Source organism: Gopherus flavomarginatus, chromosome 14 (assembly GCF_025201925.1).
Source record: "Gopherus flavomarginatus isolate rGopFla2 chromosome 14, rGopFla2.mat.asm, whole genome shotgun sequence".
In the NCBI taxonomy this organism is placed as follows: Eukaryota; Metazoa; Chordata; order Testudines; family Testudinidae; genus Gopherus; species Gopherus flavomarginatus.
Genome location: NC_066630.1, coordinates 37,309,772 through 37,336,624, shown reverse-complemented (window position 1 = coordinate 37,336,624; position 26,853 = coordinate 37,309,772). Strand labels below are relative to the sequence as shown.

The 26,853-nt window shown below is 53.9% G+C and overlaps 1 protein-coding gene across 4 annotated transcripts in view; it reads left to right on the top strand.

The window, feature by feature from the left end:
- The first annotated feature begins 223 nt into the window (after positions 1–223).
- Positions 224–26,853, top strand: part of CCDC102A (coiled-coil domain containing 102A) — a 64,073-nt gene continuing 37,443 nt past the window's right edge. For 2 of the 4 annotated variants that reach the window (XM_050923305.1, XM_050923302.1), the window contains exons 1-2: positions 224–318; positions 22,055–23,071. In XM_050923305.1, coding sequence (XP_050779262.1) covers positions 22,475–23,071 — 597 coding nt within the window. In that variant the 5' untranslated portion in view covers positions 224–318; positions 22,055–22,474. Of the gene's footprint in view, positions 319–19,758; positions 19,779–22,054; positions 23,072–26,853 lie in introns of those variants that run through there. The other 2 variants (XM_050923306.1, XM_050923303.1) reach the window with 2 other exon arrangements.

Sequence of the window (26,853 nt, the reverse complement as noted above, 5' to 3'; positions counted from 1 at the left end):
CATATTTCCATTCTCCTCCAGGACTGCTTTCCAAGTTCAGATCACTCCCTTTCCAACGTTCCCTGCTCTCCGGCCCCCACTCACCCTGGGGAACGGGTGTGTAACTTGTGCCCTTCCACCTCCCCTCTCTGTCCGGGCTGTGCCAGTCCTTTCCCACTTCCCTTCCCCCGCCCCCGCCCCCGCCCCAGCTCTGTAACCAGCTGGGAGGAGGAGGAGACTAAATTCTCTTATGCCGCTCTACTAGGTCACCACCAGCACAGCGATCTGAGCTGTTTGGGCTGGCTGGTTCCCCGCCAGCTCGGTCCCGCTGCGAAGGGGGTGAGTGCCGCTTGGGCTCGGTGGGAGCGTTTCGGGGCTTACTGGGTCCCCCCCGCCTCTGTGGGACAGGCACTGTTGCTGCCTAGCTGTGGGGACCACACTTGGGACACAGCCTCGGATCCCGACTGGGGCCGCTGAGTGACCGAAGCGGAGTGGGGGAGCGGAGAGCCACTGAACCGAACTGTAACATCTGGATGTGCGGGAAACCCCTTGGAGGCAGCCCCAAAGGCAGGGTCACCCCAGCGGATCAGCCCCGGGAAAAGTTTCCCCGGCTGTGGCCTGCAGCCTGTGGCAGGAGCTCCATGCGGTGCGGGTGAAGGGCGGGCCGGGAACTGGTCCTGGCTGCAGAGTTAACCGAACTTCCCCCGCTGCATGCGGGGGGGCAGGGACGTGGTTGTTGCAGCCGCGGGGGGGGAGGAATCGGTGCCTGCAGCCGGGGGGGTCGGGAGCTGCCCCCAGCCCGGGATAACCCAGTTCTGCGGGGGTGGGGGCCGCGGTTACACTAGCGAGGGGGGCTGGGGACGGGGAGGGTGTGCAGAGGAATTCGAAGCTCTCCCGGGGGGGGAGTTACCATGGTGACTGGAGGATTGGCGAGCGCGGCTGGCCAATGGGGAAGGGGATGTGAGCGGAGCAGGAGCCAATGGGAGCACCGCGGGGGCGGGCTCTGGGATGGGCTGGATGGTCCTGCGCCCATTGACGGCGCTGGCAGAAATCTCATTCACCCGCCGGGCGCGAGCTGCGGGCGTGTGCAGCGCCGGGCTCGGGAGGGGCGCGGGGTTTGGAGCTCACAGGAGCCAGCAGCGCTGGGAGCTGCGGGAGGTTTCGGGGGGAGAGCACGTGTCCCCCCCAGCTGCTGCGGAGCTCCTTTGCTAAGTATTAACCAGCTCTCTGTGTGGCTAATGGGGGCTCATTTTGGTTGTTGGGTTTAGCACTTGGGTTTTGGGTGGCTCTGGTGGCTTGTAGGGTGACCAGTCAGGACAGTCCCATTATTTGAAGCTTTTTCTTATCTAGGCACGATTACCCCTCCGCCCTCTGTCCTGACCTTTCACATTTGCCATCTGGTAACAGTGGCTTGTCCTATACCAGAGACCAGACTAGAAGAGCTGATGGATCTGATTGCCTGGCAGCTGGTTTTTCCACCAGAACACCCAGTCAAAAAGGGAGCCTGGTGGCTCTGGTTGGCACCGCTGACTGGGCTGTTAAAAGTCCGGTCGGTGCCGCAGCAGGGGCCCAGGGCTAAGGTAGGCTCCCTGCCTGCCCTAGCTTTGTGTGGCTCCCAGAAGTGGCCAACAGGTACTGGTGGCCCCTAGATGCATGGGCAACTAGGGAGGCTCTGTGCATTGCCCCTGAGGCTGGCTCCGCAGCTCCCACTGGCTGGGATCTGACCAATGGGAGCTGCAGTAGGTGCTGCTGGGACCCTGCACCCCAACCCCCTGCCCCCACCCCGGAGCCCTCACCTGTGCTCCAGCTCCCTGCTCCAGCCTGGTGAAACTGAGTGAGGTGGGAAAGAGTGAGCAATGGGGGGTGTGGGACTTCAGAGAAGGGGTGGGGCTTCAGGGTTGGGCTGGAGGTGTTCTGTTTTGTGCAATTAGAAAGTTGGCACCCTAGGTGGACTCTTCTGGCCTTAACCCGGAAAAATTTTTGAAGAACACAAACCAGCAGTTTTCCCCTCCCCTCCTCATCAAAACAAACAATGTTGGTCACTGTTGAAGAAAGTTAAAGTTCAGCTTAAATGATCTATATTCAGGGGTTTAACTCCTGAAGAAAGAGAAGAGAATGCGTGATTGTGTTTATAGTTGTAATTTGTACTTTAATGTTGGGGAATACCCACCTCTGTCTGTCCAGAGTCACTGTCTAGACTGTGGGGAGGTGCCTCCATTTCCCCTCCTGGTAAAATGAGGATAATGATACTGACCTTGGTAAAGCACTTTGAGATCTAGGGATGGAAAATACTGGTATAAGAGCTAGGCATTATTATGATAGATGAAAAAAGTAAACTGTAGGAGGAACAGGTAGCACTGCCTTAAGGTTGCCTGACACACATAAGACCCTGTTCTCAGTTGCACAAAATGTTCCTCAACTCTAACCATTCAGGCTGAAATTTTCCATACCAGGTGCCTGCTTGGGACTGAAACTTTTTTGGAAAGTTTCAGCTGTTTCTGAGAGTGAAGTTAGAGGGGAAAAAATACACTATTAGCTAATAGTTAAACAATTATTGCTACTCTTTCATTGAGAAGCCCTACCTCCCTCCACCTCCCCTATGTTTTGTGGCAAGAACTTGAAATTTAGCAGGGTGAGGTCACCCTCATGCCAGGGATGTGCCTTCTGCTTTCCCTGTGAAAACTGGCCCAAATTTGGCCAAGTTATAAGCCTCTGAAAAATCGCAGTTCATCCAATGGAGACTTGGTAGTTTGGCAGCTAAATTCTCAAGAATTCCATCTGTGCTGAGCAGGCTGAAGCCTAGGGCCACTAGGGGTAAGCAGCCAGTGGCAACCATGGCACCATACTCGTGTGTTCTCTCAAAGCTCCCATTGCTACTCCCAGGCAGTGGGGATGAGAAAGAAGCTGCCTGGCTGGGATGCAGAGGCACAAAGAGAAAATGGAGTGACTGAGGGTGGGGGGAGGGGGGAGACATGCTGAGGGAGGGAGCAAGCAGAGAGGTTGGGGAGGGGGGGTGGCTAGAGTAAGGGAGCAGAGATGGGTGGGCAGGGCATATGCTATGGGATGGTGCAGGAATGTGGGACTAGGAAAGAAGGATCTATAACCACCAGAGAACATTTCCCTCCAGAATTGGGAATTGAACCCTGGATTCTGAGGCTTCCCATTCCATTTCTGTCAGCAAATAGCTGTGACACCCAGTGGCAAAAGCTATAATTTTTCTCTTTCCCCATGACAGAATAACAGTCTACTATACTACTACAGCATAGGTTCAAGTGGTCGCAGGCTGTGCTGTGGCGCTCAAGGTGTGTGTCATGGTACAATTCCCCACTCTGAACCTTAGCATCCAAAAGATGGGGTACCAGCATGAATTCCTCTAAGCTCAATTACCAGCTTAGAACCTGTAGCGCTGCCACCAACCAGGAATTCCAGTGCCTGGTACACTCTGGTCCCCCCTCCAAAACCTTGCCCGGGGACCCCCAAGACCCAGACCCTCTGGATCTCAACACAAGGAAAGTAAACCCTTTCCCCCACCGTTGCCTCTCCCAGGCTTCCCCTCCCTGGGTTACCCTGGAAGATCACTGTGATTCAAACTCCTTGAATCTCAAAACAGAGGACAATTCACCTTCCTCCTTCTCTTCCCCCTCCTAGACTCTTCCTGAGAGAAAGTAATCCTGGCACAGAGAGAAATCAGCCTCTCTCCCCCTTCCCTCCTTTCTCCCCACCAATTCCCTGGTGAATCCAGACCCAGTCCCCTGGGGTCTCACCAGAATAAAAAAACAATCAGGTTCTTAAACAAGAAACTTTTAATTAAAGAGAGAAAAACAGTAAAAATGATCTTCTAAATTTAAGATGGAATAGGTACAGGGTTTTTCAGCTATAGACACTGGGAATACTCTCCCAGCCTAAGTATACAGGTACAAATTAAAATCTTTTCAGCAAAATACCAATTTGAACTCCTTTCAGCCAAATACACATTGGCAAATAAAGAAAACAAACATAAGCCTAACTCGCTTTATCTACCTCGTACTCACTATTCTGGATCTATAAGACACTGTATCAGGGAGATTGGAGAGAAACCTGGTTGCATGTCTGGTCCCTCTGAGCCCCCAGAGTGAACATCAACCAAATTCTAACAGCACACACAAACTTCCCTCCCTCAAGATTTGAAAGTATCCTGCCCCCTGATTGGTCCTCTGGTCAGGTGACAGCCAGGCTTACTGAACTTGTCAACCCTTTACAGTCAAAGAGATATAAAGTACTTCTGTGCTATTAACTTTTCTTATCTGTTTGACAGTGTGACTCCTGCTGATAGTTCCATGTGAGGGAATTTGTTTTGTTTCAGTTCTGAAAAAAAGCAAACCTAGGAAATTACTTGCACAAAACTACGTTAACAGAATGTTAAGGTTGCAACTTTAAGCTAATTAAGAAATTAATCATTCTGTTTTTAGTGCAGGGTATGGATGGTATGCACTAAATGAGTCCTGCGGCCACTCTTTGAAGGATGATAAAAAAAAAGAGAGAGTGAATAGCTGCCCCCACAGTGAGCATCATCCAGCCTGTGCACTAAATGAGGCAGCGGTCCTGTGGGAAAAATAGCATGGGATCCTGTAATTCAAAGCTGTAGTATAATGCATGCCAGAATTAAGGCTGCCCAGAGCCTTGTGTGCATTTCCTAACTTTTGAGAGCTTGACTTGGCAACATTAATATTCTGTTCATATTGGGTTTTGTATGTACTGGACATACTGGGATTAAATAGGAAGTTGAGCAAGGGAACGGGTAAAGAATTTCTCAGAGTGAGATTCTCTACTGCCCCTCCAAGAGGCACAGCAAAGAACTGAGAGCCCAGTGGGAGAGGGGGCTAAGACATTAACCCACCTTTGCGCCATCCTGATTCTGGGATACTTCAGGGGTTGAAAAGGACCCTGGGTGAACATCCCCTGGAATCTCTTCCGCATGCCCTAGCATGTCCTTCCCAAAGTACTCCTGGGGGAATTCTGCATCACTGCACTTGTGCAGAATTCAAGGCCCCTGCAGATTTCTTTGCTTCCCTGCAGAAAAATGACTTCTGATGGGGAAGCTGCAAGAGCGATCATGCACCCCCTCCCCGGCAATGCAGGCAGGCTGGTTTGGGCACCCAAAGCAGCTGATAGACATAAGTCATGGGGCGGAGGGTGGCAGTTATGCACGTGAAAGGAGAGACACTCTGTCCCTCTCATTTGCTATTGCAGCACACTTGGTGTAGAGGGAAAGGGCTTTGGGGTGTTTCTAAGGAGGCAGGTGTGGGGCAGGCTCTGTTCACTAAGCAGGCACTGCCACATTCTGCCTGTTCCCATTCTTAGTGAATTCCCCTAGGAGTATAAAACAGGTAAACATTTTAAGGCTTTTCCATTGCCAGAGTGGTATAAAGGAGCCTTCTTGTAAAGGACAGTATGGCCTTATAAAGCTTATGGTGCTCTACTGATACAACTGGTCTACATTTTTGGGCTGAATTTCCCATCAATAATTTCTCCATGAACTATTTGCAACTGACCTTTTTGGAGAAGCTCAGTAGCCAGTATAAATCGTAAGTTTGAGTCCCCAGCCTTCACTTGCCCCTCAGTTGCTTGTGATGCAACACTGAGCATATGGCTGCATGTATTTGACTAATAAATAGCTAGAAGGAAAGCGTCATTACTAGCTTCATTACTATTAGAGAGAGGGGGTTTGGTGACTTCTCCAAGGCCTCTCACTCCCATTCTCCATCCATTGTATTGTAGCTTTAATAAATGACCACAATATTGAAACCAATTTGATATTGCATTATTTTGACCAAAAATACAGAAGTTTGCAGAATTTTAAAATATGTGCAGAGTTTTCAATTTTTTGCTGCAGAATTCCTCCAGGAATAGCAAGGAGCTTGCAGGGGGTCCTTGGAAGATGGTTTGACAGGTATCTTCCACTGTGGGAGAATCCTCCCCGGTGCATACCGTGCCCTTACATGTGGTATACAGAGTTCGGAGTGGAGCTGAGGATTTTGCCCTATGTCTGTCCTATCTCTGCTACACTTTGTCTGCATATTTCTATCACCATGTTAAATTCATCTCCTCTATTTTTAGAGACGTGCTCAAACCAACACAGCACCCCTGGAAAATTTGGATCTTACCACTGAAAATCAGCCCCTTGATAATTCCTTCTTTGGGTCTCATGCCGCATCTTCCTCTTGTCTTGGAAAGCACCCAGCAAATTGTGCATTTTACTGCAATCTGAATGATAAATGCTCCTGCTAGCAACATCTAGTACAGTGTGGAAAAACCTTCCATAAGCTCCTTATTTAATTAGGAAAGGAGAGGGAAACATCTGGAACCATGCCATGTTTATGGCATCCTGAGTGGGCACAGAAGCAGGAAGTCAGAGCCAAGAATGGGCTCCATTTGGCAGCAAGCTGTACAGTAGGCAGCGGTGTTTGGGAGCCAGGGATGTTGCTCAGAACACCTCCAAGCTAGTCTTGGGGTTGCCAGCCATGCCTCATGCTCTGCACTCCATGCAAATCCCCATGTGCAGAAACGTGCTGAGTCAGCCTGTGAACTGCACTGTCTGGGGACCTGGGAGCTGGCCTGAGACACATCTGCTCTTAAGTGGAAGGAATGGCATTAAACTTGAGAGCCTGGTGGCTCTGCCAGCTCTCTCCTGTTTGGAAGCTACAGTGGTTGGTATTTATTGATTGGCTGCAGGTAATGGAAAAAGCTCCTGACTGAGTTTGTATTTCCAGCCCCAGTTTGTCTAGTAGGATGTGGTGCTTGGGCATAAGGCTGGCCAGAACAAGACATAGTGTAGGAGGGCTGACTGCAAGCTTCCTCTTCCACTGCCGCCAGCATGCCTCAGGTCTGACTGCAGCACTCTACGTTACTAGGCTTTGAATCCTAGCCACTTTTGCCAATGAACCTGAATCCAGACCCACAGCACCCCTGGCTGTTTGAGGCCTTGATCCCCATACTGCTCTGCCAATGCACCTCAGCTCTGACCTGCAGCATGCTCTGCATTACTAGGCTTGGAATATACATAGAAATCAGGAAAGAGATCTCTGAGCAGGGCTGCCTAGAGGAGTCGGGGGGGCCTGGGGCAAAGCAATTTTGGGGGCCCCTTCCATAAAAAGTTGCAATATTACAGAATACTATATTCTTGTGGGGGGCCCCTGTGGGGCCTGGGGCAAATTGCCCCACTTCCTCCTCCTTCCCCACCCCCCTCCCCGCCAGCCCTATCTTAGTCATTGTGGATAGTTCTCTGGAAACATCCACTCAATGTGCTGCGGCAGCCAAAAAAGCAAACAGAATGTTGGGAATCATTAAGAAAGGGATAGATAATAAGACAAATCATTTTGCCTCTCTATAACTCATGATACGCCCACATCTTGAATGCTGTGTGCAGATGTGGTTACCCCATTTCAAAGATATATTGGAAAAGGTTCAGAAAAGGGCAACAAAAATGATGAGGGGTATGAAACGGCTGCCATATGAGGAGGGACTAATTAGATTGGGACTCTTCAGCTTGGAAAAGAGGTGACTGGGGGAGGGATATGGATAGAGGTCTATAAAATCATGACCGGTGTGGAGAAAGGGAATAAGAAAGTGTTTTACACCTCGTAACACAAGAACTAGGGGTCACTAATTGAAATTGATAGGTAGCAGGCTTAAAACAAACACAAGGAAGTATTTCTTCACACAACGCACAGTCAACCCGGCTATTCGAGGTCTTGATCCTCACCCAGCTCTGCCAGTGCACCCAAACACAGCACGTCAGCTCTAATCTGCATTACCAGTCTTTTTGATTCCCACACCACTCTGCCAATGCACCCGAACTGTGACTTGCAGCCCTTCTCTCCTCCCACTATTCCAGTCCTAGAGCCCCACACAGCTCTTCTGCTGCACCTCATCTCTGGCCTGCGTCACCCCTGCTATGGCAGCTCTGTCATTGCACTTGTCCTTACCCAAAGCATCATTTGCCAGGCCAATCACAGTTCTGCCAATTAACCTCAGCTCTGACCCACACCACCTCCTCCTGTTCCAATCTGGGACTGGCCTCACATAGGGTTGTATTTTGTCCTTATAGAGAACCTACCTCTTCAAAGCACTACGCAGACAGTAACCAGTTAATTGCCACGGTAGATCTGGGAAGTATTATCACCCCATTTTACAGATGGGCAAACTGAGGTGCCTGGAGGTAGTGCCAAAGGTAACATAAGGAGTAATGCCAGAGCTGGATTTAGAGTTCTCAGGTACATGGCATTATCTCATGGTTCCATGCTACAACCACTCAAAGCTATCAGCATCCCATGGCCAACCCTGCTCTGAGGGAAGGCGAGTTTGTGATGTGAATGGATGGGGGCTGGGCTGAGTCCTAACAAACTCATTCCACTTGCATCTCTTATAGATGGCCCTGAGCTTCCATGGCATTTAGGGATGTTTGGATTAGAACCAAGATCCAGTGTAGGATCTCCAGGTGGCTGTCCAGAGGTGGCAGGCTAGTGCACCAGTCCACTATACCAAATCCTTTAATTTCATGCTGCAGGGAGTAAACTAATGCCCTGGGCTGGAGAGTTCTGAAGGAAAATTTCCTCCTGGGTTCAGTGTTGCACAACTGGTTGAGTGCGTTATGATGTAGGAGAGGGGTCGGCAACCTTTCAGAAGTGCTGTGCCAAGTCTTCATTTAGTCACACTAATTTAAGGTTTTGCTTGCCATAATACATTTTAATGTTTTTAAACTTTCTAGAAGACTATAATATAGAACTAAACTATTGTATGTAAAGTAAACAAGGTTTTTAAAATGTTTAAGAAGCTTCATTTATAATTTAAAATGCAGAGCCCCCCGGACCGGTGGCCAGGACCTAGGCAGTGTGAGTGCCACTGAAAATCAGCTCACATGCCACATTCAGCACGCGTACCATAGGTTGCCTACCCCGATGTAGGACGTTTTCTCAACTTTCTCTTAACTCTAGCCCTCATCCCAGCCCCTACTGGAGGCAGGGTACCAGACTGTATGGACCAGTGGTCTGACTTGGTACCCCCAGTCCTACATTACCAGCCCTTCATTCACACAGAACAGTGGCTGAGGTATCTGGGAGCAGTCTCTCATCTCCTCAGTGAGGATTCTCCATTGATACCTCATGTGCCATATGCCTGGGGATCCTGTATCAATCCTGATTTCTCTCCCGGGGGGAGGGGGGGTGTTGTCCCAACAGTGTGTGCATACTTCCTTTAGTAACCTGACCAGGATCCTGCTGTTCTTCCTTCTCTGCCCCTGCAGACACTAGGATTCATGAAACAAAGGGTTAATGACTTGGGAGACTGAAAGAATCTGAGGTTGTAAATGGAGCTGGATGCGGATTATTCTTGCTCACCTGCACATGGCTAAACTGATCACCGGGGCTAGACATACTGAATAGCCCCTTACTCCACAGGTTGCCCCATTGAAACCAGTGGGACCCCTTGCATGAGTAAGTGCTTGCCAATGTGAGCAAGGGTCTCTGCAGACTGGCCCCAGCTATGCAGCCAGATGGGAATTCTCCCCTCCAAGGGCTGTCTGGCAGAGCCCGTGTTGGAGAGGGGCCACTGGGCAGGGTGGACCAGTGTTCTGAGGGGGCTCAGAGTATCCTTTCTCACACACCTGGCTAGTGTGTCTTGCTCAGGGTAAACCAGCCACCAGAGGGGGGGTCTGGAAGGTATTTTTCCCCAGCTCAGATTGGCAGGGATCACATGGGATGGGGTCACCTTCCTCTGCAGCATGGGACACGATTCTCCTGCTGGGATCATCTGGGCATAGCTGACTTAATCCTCTGCTGATGCAGGGGCCTCGGGCTTTGCTGGCACCTTGGTCTCACCTGCTGTCTGCTTGTGGCCCACAGCAGTTTTGTCTCCTGAGGACTGAAATGCTTTAGTCTAACCAAAGTCCTTGGGCTCCGTGTGGGGGTATCTGGGTGAAACTTAGTGGCCTGTGATGTGCAGGAGGTCAGACTAGGTGATATAATAATACCTTCTGGCCTTAATCTCTGTGTCCTTCGGGCCTGCCGACAGCAATTCTGGGCCCCAGAGCCAGAGCTGTCCCTAGGGGGTTGCGGGGCCTGGGGCGGAAGTGATGAATCAGTCATTTCCAGGACTGACCTGTCACTTCCGAAACCAATCCCACTGGCCCATGGGCCCCCCTGCCCAAAGTATTGGGCCCAAAGCAGACACGCACACCTAGGAGCCCTGTAGCTACCAGAGTGATTTAAAAGGGCCCAGGGCTCCTGGCTGCTGCAGACCCTTTTAAATCGCCCAGGCCCCTGAGCAATTGCCCCCTTTGCCTGGCCCGTCGGCAGGCCTGGCCTCCTTCTGCAGGGTGGAGCAGGGCCCTCTAGCAGGTGCAGGCTGGTGTATATTGGGGGTTGAGCGTAGCTAGATCTCAGTGCCCCATCCCTGCATCTGGCATTCATATGGAGGACTGAGACCTGTAGCTGGCTGCCGGGTCCATCTGCTTCTGGGCTGCCCAGTGCAGTTAAGCAGCTTTAAGTGATTAGGGACAGTGACAGCTGTGGGCTGACTGTCCTCTGGACTCTGTACTTATCCAATTAGGACTCTCCAGCACCCTCCCATTGGGGTTTCCTGGAGTGGTTTACCAGCTTGGCAGAGCCACAGGGCTGTGGTCACAGGTTCTTGGACTGAGAAATCCGTTTGGCTCCTGGGGCAGCAGGCAGGACCCTGGCCATGTTACCGTCCGGCTCTGAAGCAAGGTCTTGGCGTAGCAGGGCAGATTGTGCAGAATGGGCAAAGACCGCGGGGGTGGAGGCATCGAAGGGGTCGGCGCTATCGGAGTTCTCGCAGGGATCACTGCGTGTGGCAGGTGACCTATCTTCTGGCTCTGGGGTGGCAGAGGCAGAGCCCATGCACATTGTATTTTTATTTTGGTATTCTTCCACCTATGCTGCAAAAGTAGTCCCTCAAAATGAGGACAAAAATATGGTGTTTAAAGTGCTTTCTTTCCTTTGCCCTTGTGCTCTTGAGTCGGGCACTCTACCCGCAATTGCAAGCTCTGCCCGTGATGCCTGAGTAGCTGGATATTTCTGCTGCATTGGCAGGGAGATCGTTCAGAGCAGTGCTTCTCAAGCTATCTGATGTGGGGGACCGGCAATTTTTTCCCAATGTGCCAGGGACCGGTGCCATATTATCCTATTCAATGCTTTTATGAGGAAACTCGCCACGGACCAGCACCGGTCCGCGGACCACCACTTTGAGGAGCACTGGTTTAGAGTACTGATGGTTAGGTTGTGCCGAGTAGGTTTCGGGGATATACCTCAATGGGCCAATCCCAGCTCAGAGCTGTTTCATGCTGCCTGTCTGCAGACTCAGGCAAACGGTGCTTGGTCAGGCCAGAGTTGGAAGGTTTCCTTTGTGTCCATAAAAGCTAGGAATGTGATTGTGCTTTTTAAAGAACCAACACACCAGTTCTGCAAAAGTGGTGGGGCCAGCAGGGCCGTGCTGGTGGGAGCGAAGCACTGCATGCCAGCTCAGTCTCTGTTCTGCATCTGCTCCATTCAGAATAGGGCTCTGTCACGCCTACAGGGGAAGAGGAAAAGGAATGAGATCTCCCTCTTCCTGCAGTTTGCATTCACAGGGGAAAGAGGCAGCATCCCCTGGCCTGATCCTCCTCCACTTTTGTATGTCTCTTTAGTGGGAGGAAAGGGAGCAGGCTATGAGAAGCCATCACTTCTCTTCTGCATGGGGGATGCTGGTGGGCTACAGGAGGCCACGCTTCAGGAAGACAAATGGGACCAAAGAATTCATTCTTCATGTCCATTGCACCTTGAGTTTCCTCTGTTTCCCCGCCCCAATCCACCAGGGAGCCAGATTCTCAGCTAGCGTACAGCTTTTTGAGTCTGTGGAGCTACACTGCTCCGTGCCAGCTGAGCACTTTGCTCTATGTTCTAAGTGCACAGAATGGGACAAGCATCCTGCTCTGTAGCCTGGAAGCTGTCTCTGGCGATCAGGCTTCGGGAGTGACGGGGAGCACGTGTTGTGCTGGGGAGATGAGCTGTGCTGGGGAAAGAGTGTCAAGGGTTGTATAGCAGGCAGGAAGGCAAGAGCAACACCAGGCCTCTGTTCTCTTCTCTTCCCTTCTCTCTGGGAGGGAGTGGGGCGAGGGGGGGGGCGCTTGTGTTGTGGCAGTTGGCTGAAGCAATGTGGAAAATTGGCACAACCCCCTTTCCATCCCAGGCCAGGCGCCCCCCTCCCCCATGTCTGCGTGCTGTCTGGCTGCTCGTGGCACTGTCCTTTCATGTGGGCAAAACTCCTTGGAAATGGGCAGATCTGCAACTAATTAGTGTGAGTTGCGGGTAGCTCACTTCCCCCTCCGTGCAGGGATGGAGCCAAGAGCCAGAGCCAGCCTGACTGCCTGCCCTCCTCCCCCAGCCCCACACCGGCTTTAGCGATGGGATTAACGGCTCTAGTGGAAACGCTGGAAGAGCGCCCTCTGCCCCAAGTCGAGTATCAAGGAGGAAACTATGTTGTGGTTTTGGGCTTTGATCCACAGCAGAACCATTCCAAGAGAGGCTTCCAATGGGCTTCCTTCCCCCTCCTCTGCACTCATCCCCTTATACACACATGTGTCCTTGTCTTCCTCCCCCCCCCCCACACACCTTCTGCCTTTCTCCCTCCCTTCTCTCCCTGGGCTTGTATGCTGGCACTGCAGCCCAACAGAGAAGCTGCCCCATTCCGGGGCTTTCCATCTCATCCCTTTGTGTCATTTCTGCAGCCATGAGCACTGAACCTCTGTCTTTTATAAATAGAAAGCTGAGATTCCCACTGACTCCAGGAGCTGGGCCTTTAAAAATTAGCTCCCTGAGAGTTGGCAACAGCAGTGTGTCTTGCCAGGGGACATTGTGAATTATTGCTATTTATTATGGTCATGCCTATAGGCTTCAAGCAGAGATCCCGACCACATTGTACTAGGCCCTTTTCTGACTACACAATGAAGAGTCCCTGCCCCAAACAGCTTCCAATCTAAATAGGTCCTGACTATACAAGAAGTGTTAATTTCCAGCTGTGAAGTGAAGCTTGCAGGTGTTAAAACATCTGGCTTGCTCTCTGTGGTGGAAATCGCAGCTCCTCTGATGGTCCCACTAACCTTTGCCGTAGCCCCTCTGTAGTAGCTACAGCTTGTTCCAACATGCCCGTCTCTTTTCCTTGTCCACTGAGCCAAAAAGTGGTTCACTGCCTACCGTATGGCACTGGCAGATTTCCCGGAGAGTCGCTTTCTTCTGGCACTGAACAAGGAGCTCTGTTAGAATCAAGAAAATTGTGTTGGGGAGAGATTCAGCAGCCCCAATGGAAGGTAGGTGCCTAATGCCCACTGACTTTCAATAGGAGCAAGGTGCCGAACTACCTTTGGAAATCTTCCCCATTGTCCCTAAAGCTCTGCTGTCTCCCAATCTCAGCTTCACCGCAGAGCTTCACCAGCTCCCTCTCCTGCCTGGCTTCCTCCTGGAGGATTCGTCTTCTCTCCTCAGCCATGCAAAGCATGCTCACTTGCATGCCTTCGTGAGACAGGCTGCACTGTCTTGGCGGGGATACAGCTGTGGCCAAGATTCACGAGACCTGTGTTCTTTTCCTGACTCTGCCACCAACTCCCTGCCTCACCCTGGGCCCGTTTTTTGCCTTTTTGTGGCTGTTTCCCCCACTGTACAATCAGGAGAATATGCCACAGACACACGTGTTTACCTCCTGCGCCCTCCATTCTCTGAGTACAGTCCTAACCATTCATCTACCACACATGCTTGTCCCTTCCTAGGGCGTTACCCTCAGTGCAAACTCCCATGTGCTGCTGACTTGTTGGATTCAGTTAGCGAGCTGAATGTTTATGCTGACGCAGGGCAGGAAATGGGATGTTTTGATTTAAGCCCCATATCCTCTCCCTGCACAAGCTGCGTGGTATCTTCACGTCACCCTCGGCTGTCATTTTCCCCCTTCTGTGCCTCTCTTTCCTCCCCAATACGATGGGGATAATAATCCCCAGTGCAGCAGAGGGTGGGGAAACTTGGTTCATTATCGTCTGTACTGGGCTTTGAGCTCCTTGGGGGTGGGGGGGAATGGGGCTGTACATGTTTCCAAGATCATTATTTCCTGCTCCATCATCAATCACAAAGCAGGCCCCAGGAGACTGAACTCCTGGGTTCTCTTCCTAGTCTGGGGGGGTGCGAGGCTCTTGGCCTACATTCTGTGAGATGCGCTCAAATGCTGCAGTGACAGGTGCTGTATGATCATAGCTCCTGGCTCTGCCACTCACCTGCTGTGTCATCCTGGGCCAATCATCCTCACCCTCTGCTTCCCCAACTGTATAACAGGGATAATGATGGAGCATCGGCTTGTGTGAGCTGCCTGGGCAACACCAAGGATGGTGGGGCAATCTGGAGGTCCGATAATCAAGAAGCACTAGGCAGATAATCTCCCTAAACCTCGTGGGGCTTGGTGACTTCAGCTGTCCTTCAGGGGATGTGCAGAGCACTTTGAGATCCTTGGATGAAAAGCCTAGAGCTGGGCAGTGTATCTGTTATAAATAAAGAAAAGCCTTATCCTTGTGGCCCTGCCTTTGGGCTTTGATCCCATTCTCCCAGGCTGAGCAGGACAGGACCTTTGGGGAGAAGTTGAGCAGAGAACCCGCACGCTCATTGCATGAGTCAGACATGAGGGCAGAGTCAGTATGGGGAGGGTTGCTGTGGGAATGGTCAGATGCCCGAGTTTAATGGGGTGGCAAAAGCGGGGGTCAGAGGTTGGGAGAGTTTATCTGGGTTTGTTATTTGGACAAAGGCAGACAGTGCTGTGACAGCTGTTCTCGAGAGCTGGGGAGACAGAGGAGTTAATGAATGAATTAGTAACTTACTGGAGCTGCAGCATTTGAAGTGAGTGAGAAGAGGAGAGGGGGCATGCTGGGGCAGAGCTCCTGCAGGTAATTTGGGGGTTCCTCTCCCTGGGTGAGGCACTGCAGCCAGGATTTGGGGTGTCCTGTGGGTGTCTCACCACTCAAACAGCTCACCAGGCCCCGGCCTGGGAGCAGCTCTGCGGTGTGGGCACAGCCAGACATTGTGGGTGCTTGGTGTGCATGGCTTCTGGGCTGGCAGGGGAGTGCTGCCTGCTCTGTCTAGGGATGGCAGAGATCATAGGCCCTGCTGGAGGCAGCAAGGGGAGAGGTGGAAACAGATGAACCTTTGACTGCTCCGACCATCGCTGTATAACCGCCAGCTAGAGCCGCTTGGGGCAGGTCAGCGAGAGCCTGGTTTGTAAGTGCCTGGTGAGGGACCCACGCTGGAGCACCAGTATCCAGCCGCTGCGAGCAGGAGTCTCCATCCCCGGGCTGCTAGTGTCAGGATTTGCACTCAGCCCCCGAGCACAGCAAGAGCCTCACTCTCAGGCTCTAGTGTCTGGATCCATGCTCCCAGAATCTGAGCATAGATCCACTCGTGCCAGAAATCACTCTCCGAGCCTCTGAACCCGCAGGCTAGTAAGCCCAGATTGACTCCCCTTGTCATTCCCCGCATGAGCACCCTGGGTGCTCTCTGCTCTGGCTTTGATGTTCCTTGGGCACGTTCCTGTTAGGGAGAATATATTGCTTCGGTTTTTACTGTGATTGTCTCGGCAGCCATCTGCTGCGATCTCCACACTCTGAATGAGGCCTGTTCACCCTCCGGCTGTATTACCTCCAGTGATTTATGCCCCCAGACTTAACAAGCGTACCCTTCCCTAGCAGCCCCTCCCATGGCATCCTGGGAGCGGTGGAAGACAGGGAGTGGGAGAGACTGAGCAGGGGGCAGGGTGAAAGCCACATAGAGGAGCCTGGTTCAGCTGAACTCTGTAAAAACTTTATGGCCAAAGCGTGAGCAAAGAGATGGTGAAAGTGGAAAGGGGCTCAGATGCCATGGTGATGGGGCAGTATGAAGAACAGATGAAGGGGAAGAGAGAGAGAGAGAGGAATAGAGGGGGAAGAGCAAACTGGGGAGAAAGGGAGGTAAAGGAAAGAAGATGCTGAGGAAAGCCGATGGTCGCTACTCATCTGGGTGCTGCAGGCAAGGGAGCATAGATATCCAGCCCAGACCATCGATGCAGGCCCTCAGCTGGTGTGAACCTACTGACCTCACTTCCCTCTGTAGACTTCACTGGGGCCAATCCAATGTAGACGGGCTGAGGATCTGACCTTGCGGTGGAGGCGTGAAATTGAGCATGGGAGAAGGAGACGCTGGGAGCAGCAAGGAGAGGGGCGTGGCTGGGGCCTAGAGAGGGGGAGGTTACAAAGGGGGACCTGAAAGCAGAGCCCTGAAGCCTTTCCAAGGCGCAGAGCTTGTCCTGCGTGAGGAAGGGAAGCCAGTGCAGATATTCCCTGGGCTGACCTGGGGAGAGTGGATCTGGTCAGCTGTGGTTTGGATAGATCACAGGGAGTAAGGGGTGGCTGTCTTGGAGGTGAGGTGTTGCTAGGGCATGGAGACAAGTTGTGGAGGTGGGGCTAGAACAGGAGCGAGCTCGTGTGGAGGAAATGCCATGGACATCCACCGCAGTCAACGGCAAGATTCCCACCGACTCTGTTGGGACCAGGATTTGGCCCAGAAAATGCTGTAGGGCAAGCTGAGAGCATATGCACAGCCAGCCGCCTGTGAGCAGAGGGACCCTGGCTGACGGAGCCAGGCTGCGAAGCTCTGACTCGGCCTGTCCTCATGTTGCTGCAGCAGTAGCCTATGCAGTGAGCTATGGGGTGGGGATGAGGAGCCAGGGACTTGGCAGCAAACTCCAGCGTGTTGGTCTCCGGGCCTGGCTGTAAATGCAAAGCAGAATTCCTGAGGGCAACAGGAAGCAGCTGTGGTTTTCTCAGCCTTGGGAAGCAGGGGGTGAGGAGCCAGTGGAAGTGGCTTCAGGGATCAAAGAGATCATGTGCCAGGAGCTGTGGCCAAGAGAAACGGCGATTCTCCAGCTGGTTAGAAGGCTGGAACCGTTCCTTGCTTCTGTGTCTGGCACCTGGAGGCTGTGCTCCAGTCACGTGCTCTGCCTGGGCCTGCGCCTTGAAGCCAGCGAGTGGCTAAAGCTAGCGCAGAGTGCCGCTGCCCACGTGGTAAGCACTGTCCTGCCGCCAGCACGTAGACCAGTGCTCTGTGACCTGCTCTGCCTCTTGGCTTCTGGGTGGCACCAGGTGTTGGCTCTGACCTGGAGAGTGCTCTGAGGCTTAGGTCTCCATCCTTGAGAGGCTGTTCATTACTCCAGCACACTGAGGTCAGCGAGGGTGCTGACACTAGGATGGGATTCTCTACGAAGCCCTCCTCCCCTGCTTCCGGTCTGGAAGAGCCCGGTCCTGGTGGCATGGGGGGTCTCTGGGTCAGAAAGTGCTGTCCAGGGAGGGCAAGGAGCTTCCTCTGCTCCCTTCAGCTGCCCCTAGGGGGTGTGAGGTTGCTGTTGGATTTCCTCGATGGCATTTGTAACTGGCGGCTGGGGACGGTGGAGCTGGAGAATAAGAGAGGCTTCCCTGGGGGTTTGAGAGAGCTACATAAATACTACGTCTCTCTCAATGCCTGGGTGGGGGAGCCTGGATCCCACCCCATCCCCTGGCTGGCATAGATGCTTGCTCCTGGCTCTCCTCAGCCAGGGGGATGGTTGTGCTGAACTGGGAACTCAGGGGACAGTGGTGGTGGTTAAGGGAAGGGCAGAGAGCATGTGGCCCTGGGGGCTCTGAGGACTCTGCTCCTTATAAAGGGTGGGCCAGGGCTGGGGTGCTATGGAGATGGAGCTCTCCGGCCTAAAGACACTGATGGGGGCAGCACTAGGCATTACTGACTAGTGACTTCTTTGGGGTCCCATCCTGTGCTTTTGGCGGGCACATTTGTGGGGGGGGGACACAGAAAAGGCAGCAAATATGGCTGCTGGGTGGCATCCTCAGGGCTTGGTCAAGGGCTCAGTGGGACGGGTGACCATCCCACATGGCTTGGGGTTTGCTGAGGAGTTGCACAGGGTGGAGAACTAGGCGTGAGGAGCAGTGTGAAGAAGGGCAGGTTTGCGCAGTGACTGTGTCTCCCATGAGGAATCTTGGTGGTGGAGCCATGAGGAGAGACCCCAGTTCTCTGGAGCAGGCTGCTGGGTCACCAGGCTGTCACCAGCTCTTCAGTGGGTGACATGGGTGGAGCAGTCCTGGTAGGGCTGGGGATGACCAGGCCAAGCAGGGGTGAGGCCTGTTGACTGTTGTAGTGGGGAATTTGTATCCTTGTTTCTCTTTGTAGCAGGCTCACAACGCCACCACTATCCCCATCACTTACCGCTAGGTTTGCAGTGCAGAAATGGCCCCTCAGGCATGTGAAGATGCACTGCATGGGAGCCGTTGCTCAGCACACTGGGGTCTGCCTGTGGAGAAGCCACCTGACTCCTCATCACAGCAGGACGACCCCTAAGGAGACACCACTGCACAACTCTGTGGTGGGACAAACGTGTGATCACGATTCCTGCATCGGCACTGAATAGTGCTGGGATGGGATGTTTTATGGCCTCTGGGCCCTTTGAAGCCATAAGCTTTTCAACTTGGACCTGGTCAGCCACCGGAGATGGGGAGCAGGAACCTTGATATAACATCTCGTTGAACAGCTGCAGGCCCACCCCGCAACTACTGCATTGCAGCGTCCGTGCTGGGAGCAAGCCCCAATCCTGGTATGGGAAAGTTGGCGCTAAAGCTCCCGTACCTAAGGCGACAGCACTACCTCTCTGGGGCATGTTACAATGGTGATCAGACAGCAAGTGTAAAAAAATTGAGGCAGGGACGGGGGGTAATAGGTGCCTATATAAGACAAAGCCCCAAATACCAGGACTGTCCCTATAAAATCGGGACATCTGGTCACCCTACCCCCATGGAAAAAGGTTGCTTTCATCAGTGGCCTGGTTGCAGTGAAACAGAGCAATGCTGGCCTATGGCTGTGATCAGCTTGGAGGGGGGAAGAGGGAGGGAAGGCAAGAGTTCATGATCAAAGCACCTTCCCCTGCCCACTTCACTTGTGCAAGTTGAACCACTTCCTTCCACTCCAGGGCAGGGCAGATCCTGGCATTTGGCTGGAGTGACGCTTCCAAACTGGCCATGAATCCAGCCTCCTTCCCTGACTCCCATTTCCAAAGGCCCCTCAATTCTCTGTGTTTAGCCTGTCCCCTTTCCCCGTCACACGTGCTTGCACGCACTGGTCCTGGAGCCCAGCCGCATTTAGGACCCTTTGCTTTTGGTGTGTGTGTCGAGAGCCCCCTGCAGGGTCATCCCTAGCCATTTGGGTGCCCTATGCAGTTCCCCGCCTTCCTCCACTCCTCATCTGGGAGGCAGGAGCTGTGAGGAGGGGGCACTTTTGGGGACTGCACAGACCCAGAGTGGCCTGGGAGATTAGTGGGGCCGGATGCAGCCTGCTCCGTTTCCCTCACCCCGGCTGTGTCGCTTGGGGGAAGGGATCCCCCCACTCACTGGCAGCGGCAGGAAGTGGAGCAGCCTGACCCAAGCCCACTCTACTCCGCCAGCTCCCAGCTGTGTTGCTCCACTTCCCGCTGCCGGTGAGTGTGTGTGGGCGGGTGGGGGGGGGGGAGGAGAACCTTTCCCTAACCCCCCCCACCCCAGTGACACGGCTAGGGCAAGGGAAGGGGAATGGGCTGGGATCGCTCCGATGCCGGCAAGTGCAGGGGGCGCGTCCTTTCCCCAACCTCCTCGCGCTCACTCGGTAGCGGGACGCGGAGTGCCGCGGCTGGGAGCTGGCGGAGTAGAGCTGGCTGGGGCTGGGCTGCTCCACTTCCCGCTGCTGCCAGTAAGTGCGGGGTTGCTGGGGGAGGAGGTGGAATGGGGGCAGAGTGGGGGGGAGGGTAAGAGGTGGGGTGGAGGGAGTTGTCCGGGGCCCCGCACCCCCCGAAGGACAGCCCTGGCCCTTGCAGTGGGTGCAGCCCGTGCGGGGGCTGGTGCTGCCACATATGCACCATGCATGCTGCGTCCGCCTAAGGATGGCCCTGGCCCCCTGTAGCAATCAGCTTTCCAGAATGTTAGCTGAGGCTTTCACCTCCAGATGGGCTAGGCTACCCAACCCTCCAGAGACACATCCCAGCCAACCAGCTGCAGCCCACCTTGCCTTACAGAGCCCGCTCTCTGTCCCTGTCTCACCCCTGCCAGCAGAGATTCTGCGAGGCTGCCTCTAATGACAGGCTCTTGGCAGGCTCGCTAGCCGCAAATGGCACCTTGGCGTTGCCAATTCCTCCCGTATGTGTGTGCTTCTCTCACTTGCTCCATTTATATCCCTCTGCATTTGCTCGCCCCACTTGCTGGGCTGCTTCCTGTGTGTGTGCTGAGAATCCTTCCCCCAAGCACCACTTTCTCTGCGCCCCCTGGAGCTTGATTCAGCTCCCGGCCTGAGCTCCCTAGTCTTGGCTGCACAGGGGAATGCAGTACGACTGCACTTGAGCACATGTGCCGCTGGATGCTCTGTGAAGGCGTTTCCAAGAAACCCCAAGCTGCAGCAGATGGGTGCAGACTGAGATTCCAGCTAGGGTCAGAAAAGGGGACTGTGCAGAAAAGACAACTCTTTAGGCAGCAGCTTAACAAAAAGAAGGCCAAGATGTGACTTGATGGTGGTCTATAACAATCTGTGATATTAGGGACCAGATAAAGGAAAAACAAGATCCAGCGGCTGGAACAGGGACAATTATTTGAATTGGAAATAAGATGCAATGTAATTAACCGCTGGGAGAGCTCGCCAAGGGATGGGGTAGATGCTCCATCACTTGAGTCTTTAAATCAAGATGGGGTACTTCTCAACAAGACATGTTCTAGCTTAACCACAAGTTGCTGGAGAAGAATAATTCCCTCCATTGTCGGAATCCCTGGGAGTAATTCTCTGGCCTGCGCAATGCAGGAGATCAGACTAGGATAGATCATCAAAATGGTCCCTTCCTGCATTGAAATCTGACTGATCAGCTCTTTGTGTCTACTCTATTGGCATAACACATTTTTACTCTTCTTAGCCTGGGAGAGTGGGTTTGCACATCAGTAGAATTGCAGGCTCAGTTCTGACCGGAGAATCTTTTCCCTTGGTAGTGGAAGAGGTAGAAAGGTTGTAGTTGGATTTCTAGATTCCAGGCAGAGTGGGCAGGGCTGGCATGTTTTAGCTTGTACCCTGGAAATTCCTGAGAGAGCAAATGTTAATACTGTCACATTGTCCTGTATAGAAGCATCGGGCAAAGAGCCTTCCGGGGGTCAGCTAGTCCAGCCCCAGTGCTGAGGCAACAGTTTACCTAGACCATGATATCATCCCTATGGAAATTGCTGCCAGAGACCTTTGGGGTGAAAAGAGTGAGATGCAACCAAATTCCATCCCATAATATTAGAACCCCAGGAAAGTTTAGATTAACACACTCACAAGGGGGCTCCCAATTTGGGGGGCTGCTCTTTGGAGTCCAGCTGGAGACACCTGGGGGCTGGTTTTCAGAGGAGCGGAGTCCCCACAACTCCCACTGGCTTCCACCAGAGTTGCGGTTGCTCAGCACTTCCTAGCAGTGACGCCCGAGCTATCTCGTTTTGCGTATCCAAATTTAGTGACCACTTGAAAATGTGACCAAGATTTTCAACCATGACCAGCAATCAGGGATGCCCGGTTTGAGATGCCTGAAAGGGGCATGATTTCAGAAAGCGCTGAGCACCCGCTGTCTGGAAATCAGCCCCCTTCAAGATGTCTCAAGTTGGGCCTCCAAAAACCTGAGGCCACCAAAATCACTGGTTACTTTTGGCCTGGGGCCTTAGTGAACAAACCAGTGACTAGTTGCTGTCAATAGCTGCAGCATTTCCAGGTGTCAACTACAGAAGCAGGAGAGCACCAGTATGTCCCTTCCCAGTTATCCTCTCTCCCATGATGCCCAGTTTGGTGCTCGGTGGCCTCCTGCCCTTCCCCTTGACAGGCCCCACTTCAGTCAGTCCAAAGCTGTGCACTATGGTGTTGCTACCGGAGCTTGAGGTGTGAGATGAGAAGTGCAGAGTCCTGGGTTGGGTTGAGGAACAAGCAGCTGTTCGTACATCTCATCTTTTTCCTCCTCCTTTCAGGGCTCCAGGATCATCTCGTCGCCTGAAAAACTAGCCCAGCAAGAAAAGTGTCTCCCACGCACAAAAGCAAGAGCATGACGGTCCTCCGCCACCACCTGTCTCCCAGCGAGGAGGTAGCAGGCCGTTTCCCTTCCACTGGGATGCCATCTGCTGTGCCTCTCAGGGGCTAGGCAGCAGAGGCTGGATCATGTCTGCCCTTCTTTGCCTGAGGCACCTTTTGGAGTGGGTCTGGCTGCTCAGCCCATCATGCCTGGCCTGTTTCTGACCTGGGATAGATAGGGCTCCCCTTGATCTAACGCTGTAACTGCTCCCTGTTGTATGTCTGGGTCCAGCATTCCCCACCGCTTGCCCAGTGGGGGTAGATGAGAGAGAACTTGCTGTAACCTAAAATCTGAGAAGTAGATTTGCCTCTAGGCCGCCATGAGTCAAAGCACCAGCTCTCGCCTGGCAGACTCGCCCCAGCTCTCCAGGACCAGCCTCCTCAACATCCTCGGCAGCCCTCAGCCCGAGACGATGAGCCTGCCGGACTCCATGTCCCCCACCCCGAAGAGTGGCACGCCCTCGCCGGGGCCGTCCCAGCTTCCCCTGGGAGCCGTGTGTCTGGACGGGGACTGGGAGAGCCGGGAGGAGCTCCGGCTGCGGGAGCTGGAGGAGGCCCGGGCCCGAGCGGCCCAGATGGAGAAGACCATGCGCTGGTGGTCGGACTGCACCGCCAACTGGCGGGAGAAGTGGAGCAAGGTCCGGGCGGAGCGCAACAAGGCCCGAGAGGAGGTGCGCCAGCTGCGGCAGAAGCTGGAGACCCTGACCAAGGAGCTGACCAGCCTCAAGCGGGAGCGGCAGGAGGTGCTGAACGAGAACGAGCAGCTTGGCAAGGAGGTGGCGCGGCTGAAAGGGGAGGGCGAGGAGGAGCAGGAGAAGGAACTGGACAACAGGGTGGCCTTGGAGAAGGAGAAAGAGGGCTTCCAGGAGCAGGAACCCGTGCGGGATGTGGGCTCGGATAAGCTGAGTAAAAATAAGGTGAGGGGGGGAGAAGAGGACAGGTTTCCATCACCCCCAACTCATGCACTTCACCTTTGTGTGGAAATGGATGCACCTGCAGGTAGACGGCATGATCCAGTGGACAAAGCACTGGACTGGGAACCAGGGCTCTGTTCCAGGCTCAGCCCCTGGCCAGCTGGGTGATCTTGGACAATCCAGTTCCCACTCCATGCCTTGGTTTCCCCATCTGTGACTAGGACGGTCCATATGATCAGCCTGTGGATAAAGCTCCCTGAGGTCTGTGGACAGAGCTGTGTACAAGCTTTGCCTTGCCAGCGATGGGGTGTGGAACAGCATTGCCAATCAGTTAACCAGCCCCTTCTCCTTGGCTCCTAACCCCTCCAGAACAGCTTCCACAGGCCTTGGGAGTGACATTCGTTCTCAGAACAGGGCATGGGTTTTTTCAAAGCAGGCTAGACTCAGACGCGCCCTAGTGGTTCTGTCCCGTTTCCCCTCTGTCTTTCCCCTTGCTCAGCCCAATGCTAGGACCCTCTCCTCCCTGGCCAGCTGAGGGGCTCTGGGGTGGGACCAGCAGCGATTTTACAAGCTGTAACATTTCCAGTCGAGGAGCAAATGTATTTGCATTGTGGTCATTAGAGAACACCCCTGTCCCTGCTAGACGAGCCAGTGGTTTGATGCCTGTGCCCCAAATCTATACTAAGAAGACCCAGCTGAGATTGTCCTCTCGACCCATATGGCCAGAGAGACCAAATTCAGGATCTTCACTGGCTGGGGATTATCCTGAGTCCACTCACGTACAGTGAGGAAATCTGTTTTGGCTAGTCTCCTAGTGTTTGTACCCAGAGCCTGCTCCAGCTTCTTCTGCACCAAGGCAGGTGTACCGAGCATTTTCCGTCACACCTGGCACTGATGTCTCAGCCCTGAAATGTAAAGCCCATTCCAGGTGGGGGTAGAAATGAAGTTCTCCCAGAGGCAACGCTGTGCCCAGAGACCCTTCCCAAATGAGCAAGAACTCCACTCTGGGTTCTCCTCCTGCCAGGGCAGGGGCTGTATCCTGAGCCTGTGGGGGGGGAGGGGGGTGACACCTGATCCAGACTATTCCCCTTCATCCTCATAACCCGTAGGCCATAAGGGAGGCCTCTCCCAGCTGGAGGCTGACGCAAACGGACACCGTGTCTGAGATCTGGAAAGGCAGCCAGGGGACTGGAGTTTTGTGCCTCTGCAAAACAGATTCTGGTTGTTCATCTCTTCCATCGTTGGGCCAACATATTCATATTCAAGCTATTCATAGTGCTATCTGGGGGGAAAAACAAAATTGTTACCGCTCCACTGAAATGCACTCAATGGGGATTGTTTCCTGCAGGAGCAGAATGAAAAATAATAGATATTTTGCTCAAGAAAATTAATAGAGATTGTCCCTCTTCAAAGGGCCAGCTGGTCTGCATCAAAAGAAATGCACTTGCATGGTGCTGTGAATTAGAAGCAAAGGCCTGTTTGAATGGATCATTGAGCTGATAATTGTACAGGCTCAAAAATCAGAACATTCAACGATACAGTTGCTGTGGGAACTGTATCGTTGAAACTTGCCGTGGTGTTTCCCCATCTGGTTCTATATGGGGTGAGGTGTTCATTTGAATGCCTTTCTAGATCTGAGTAATGTGACAGTTGCAGAGGTTGTGGCGACCGTAACTTAGAATCGCCCTACACCTGGGTATGGAAAATCTCAAGCATGACATGCGGTTAATGAAGGTTTTTGCATTTAATTTCCTTATGTTCAAACAGTGTGATGCCAATATGTTGATTGGACTCTGTACAGTCAAACAGTGCAGAATCCACAAAAATGGATTTTAGGCAATGTGGCCCAGTGCAGTGTTTTTCAAACTGTGGGTCGCGACCCAGTACTGTCATGTAAGGGACTGGGTTATGGCAGGTCTGGTCAGCTCCATGACTGGGCCATTAAAAGTTCCATTGGCAGTGCTGCCCAGCTAAGGCAGGCTAGTCCCTACCTGTTCCGGGGTGCAGCACACTGTCAGAAGTGGCCAGCAGCAGGTCCAGCTCCTAGACAGGGGGGCCACAGGGCTCCGTGCGCTGCTCCCGCTCCGAGCACTGGCTCTGCACTCCGTTTGGCTGGTTCTTCTTCGAGTGATTGCTCACATCCATTCCAGTTAGGTGTGCGCGCCGCGCGTGCACGTTCGTCGGAAACTTTTTTACCCTAGCAACTCCAGTGGGCCGGCAGGTCGCCCCCTGGAGTGGCGCCGCCATGGCGCCCAATATATATCCCTGCCGGCCCACCCGCTCCTCAGTTCCTTCTTACCGCCGTGTCGGTCGTTGGAACTGTGGAGCGCGGCATAGCTGTCCTCCACGTCCCTAGCTCTCCTTGTTCTCTATCGTTATCTCTATTGTAGTTGTTAATTAGATTGTTAAGTGTAGATAGTGGTAGTTAAGTGATAAGTAGTTTGTAAATAGTTCTTCGCCGGGGGCTTAGCCCTTCCCGGCACCCGGCACCGGGCTCATGCCTGGTTCGCCGGGCTTCAAGCAGTGTGCGGCCTGCAAGAAGCCCATGCCTACCAGCGATCCCCACGACGCGTGCCTGAAGTGCCTGGGGGAATCGCACAGATCCGACAAGTGCCGCATCTGCAAGGCTTTTAAGCCAAGGACTAAGAAGGAGAGGGATCAAAGGCTCCGGACTCTCCTTATGGAGGCGGCACTTGACCCGGCGGCTTCGCAGGCCGGGATGTCGGCGCCGGCACTGGATCGCACCGGCACCGAGAAGACTCCCCGGCACCGACCTTCTCCGGCACCGGGGACAGAGCCTAGGCCGTCGAAGTCCATTACTCCGGCCAGGCAGACCCGAGTGGAGCGCCCGGCCTCAACATCGGCCGCGGCGCCGCCGGCACCGTCGACTCCGGGCCCGGCGGGTCCGTCGAGTCCGGTGCCGCCAAGCTCCCCCATGACATCTGGGGTCGAGATAGTGGTGCCATCCACACCAGAGACCTTCGCCTCGGCACGGGACCTCATAGCCATGACCGAGCCCACTCAGCTACCACCCCCGGTACCTCCGGTGCGGGTCGTGTCCAGAGGCAAGCCTATGATGTCGGCACCGTCTCGGGACTCACGTTCTCGATCCAGGTCCCGACGTCACGGTCGCTCCAGATCCCGCCGCCGCTCGCAGTCCCGGCACCGCTCCCCTCAGCGGTACCGGTCGCACTCGCGGCGCCGGTCGACATCGAGACGATCGCGGTCAGACTCCAGCCGCCGTTACCGGCACCGCGATTCCAGGAGCCGATCCAGACATTCGCCGCACCGGTCGACCTCCCGGCGCCGAGCTGGTGGCAGGTCCCGGTCCCGGTCGACCTCCCGGCACCGAACCGGTGGCAGGTCCCGATCCCGGCACCGAAGCGGCGCCCGGTACCGGTCCAGATCCCGGCACCGTGACAGAACCCGGTCCCGGCACCGATACGACTCCCGGCACCGGTCCCCGGCACCGAGACGATCGCCCGTGCCGGCCCGCGCGGACCCTTACCATCCAGGGTCCGCCCCGCCATGGCCCTCTAGACAGCCGTCCGTGTCTTCATTAACGGACAGTGGGTACGCGCTGGGCACCGACCGGCAGGCGGCGCTGTTCAGTGAGCCTCCACAGCAGGACCAAGGCCCGCAGCAATGGGGTTTCTGGACACCCTGGGCATATCATCAGGCCCAGGGCCCCCAACAGCTCCCTGCTAGGCCGGCGACTGCGGAGCGCAGGGCACCTGAAGCCTCGTTGTCTCGCCCCCCTCCCTCCCCGGATGGGGAGGAAGGGT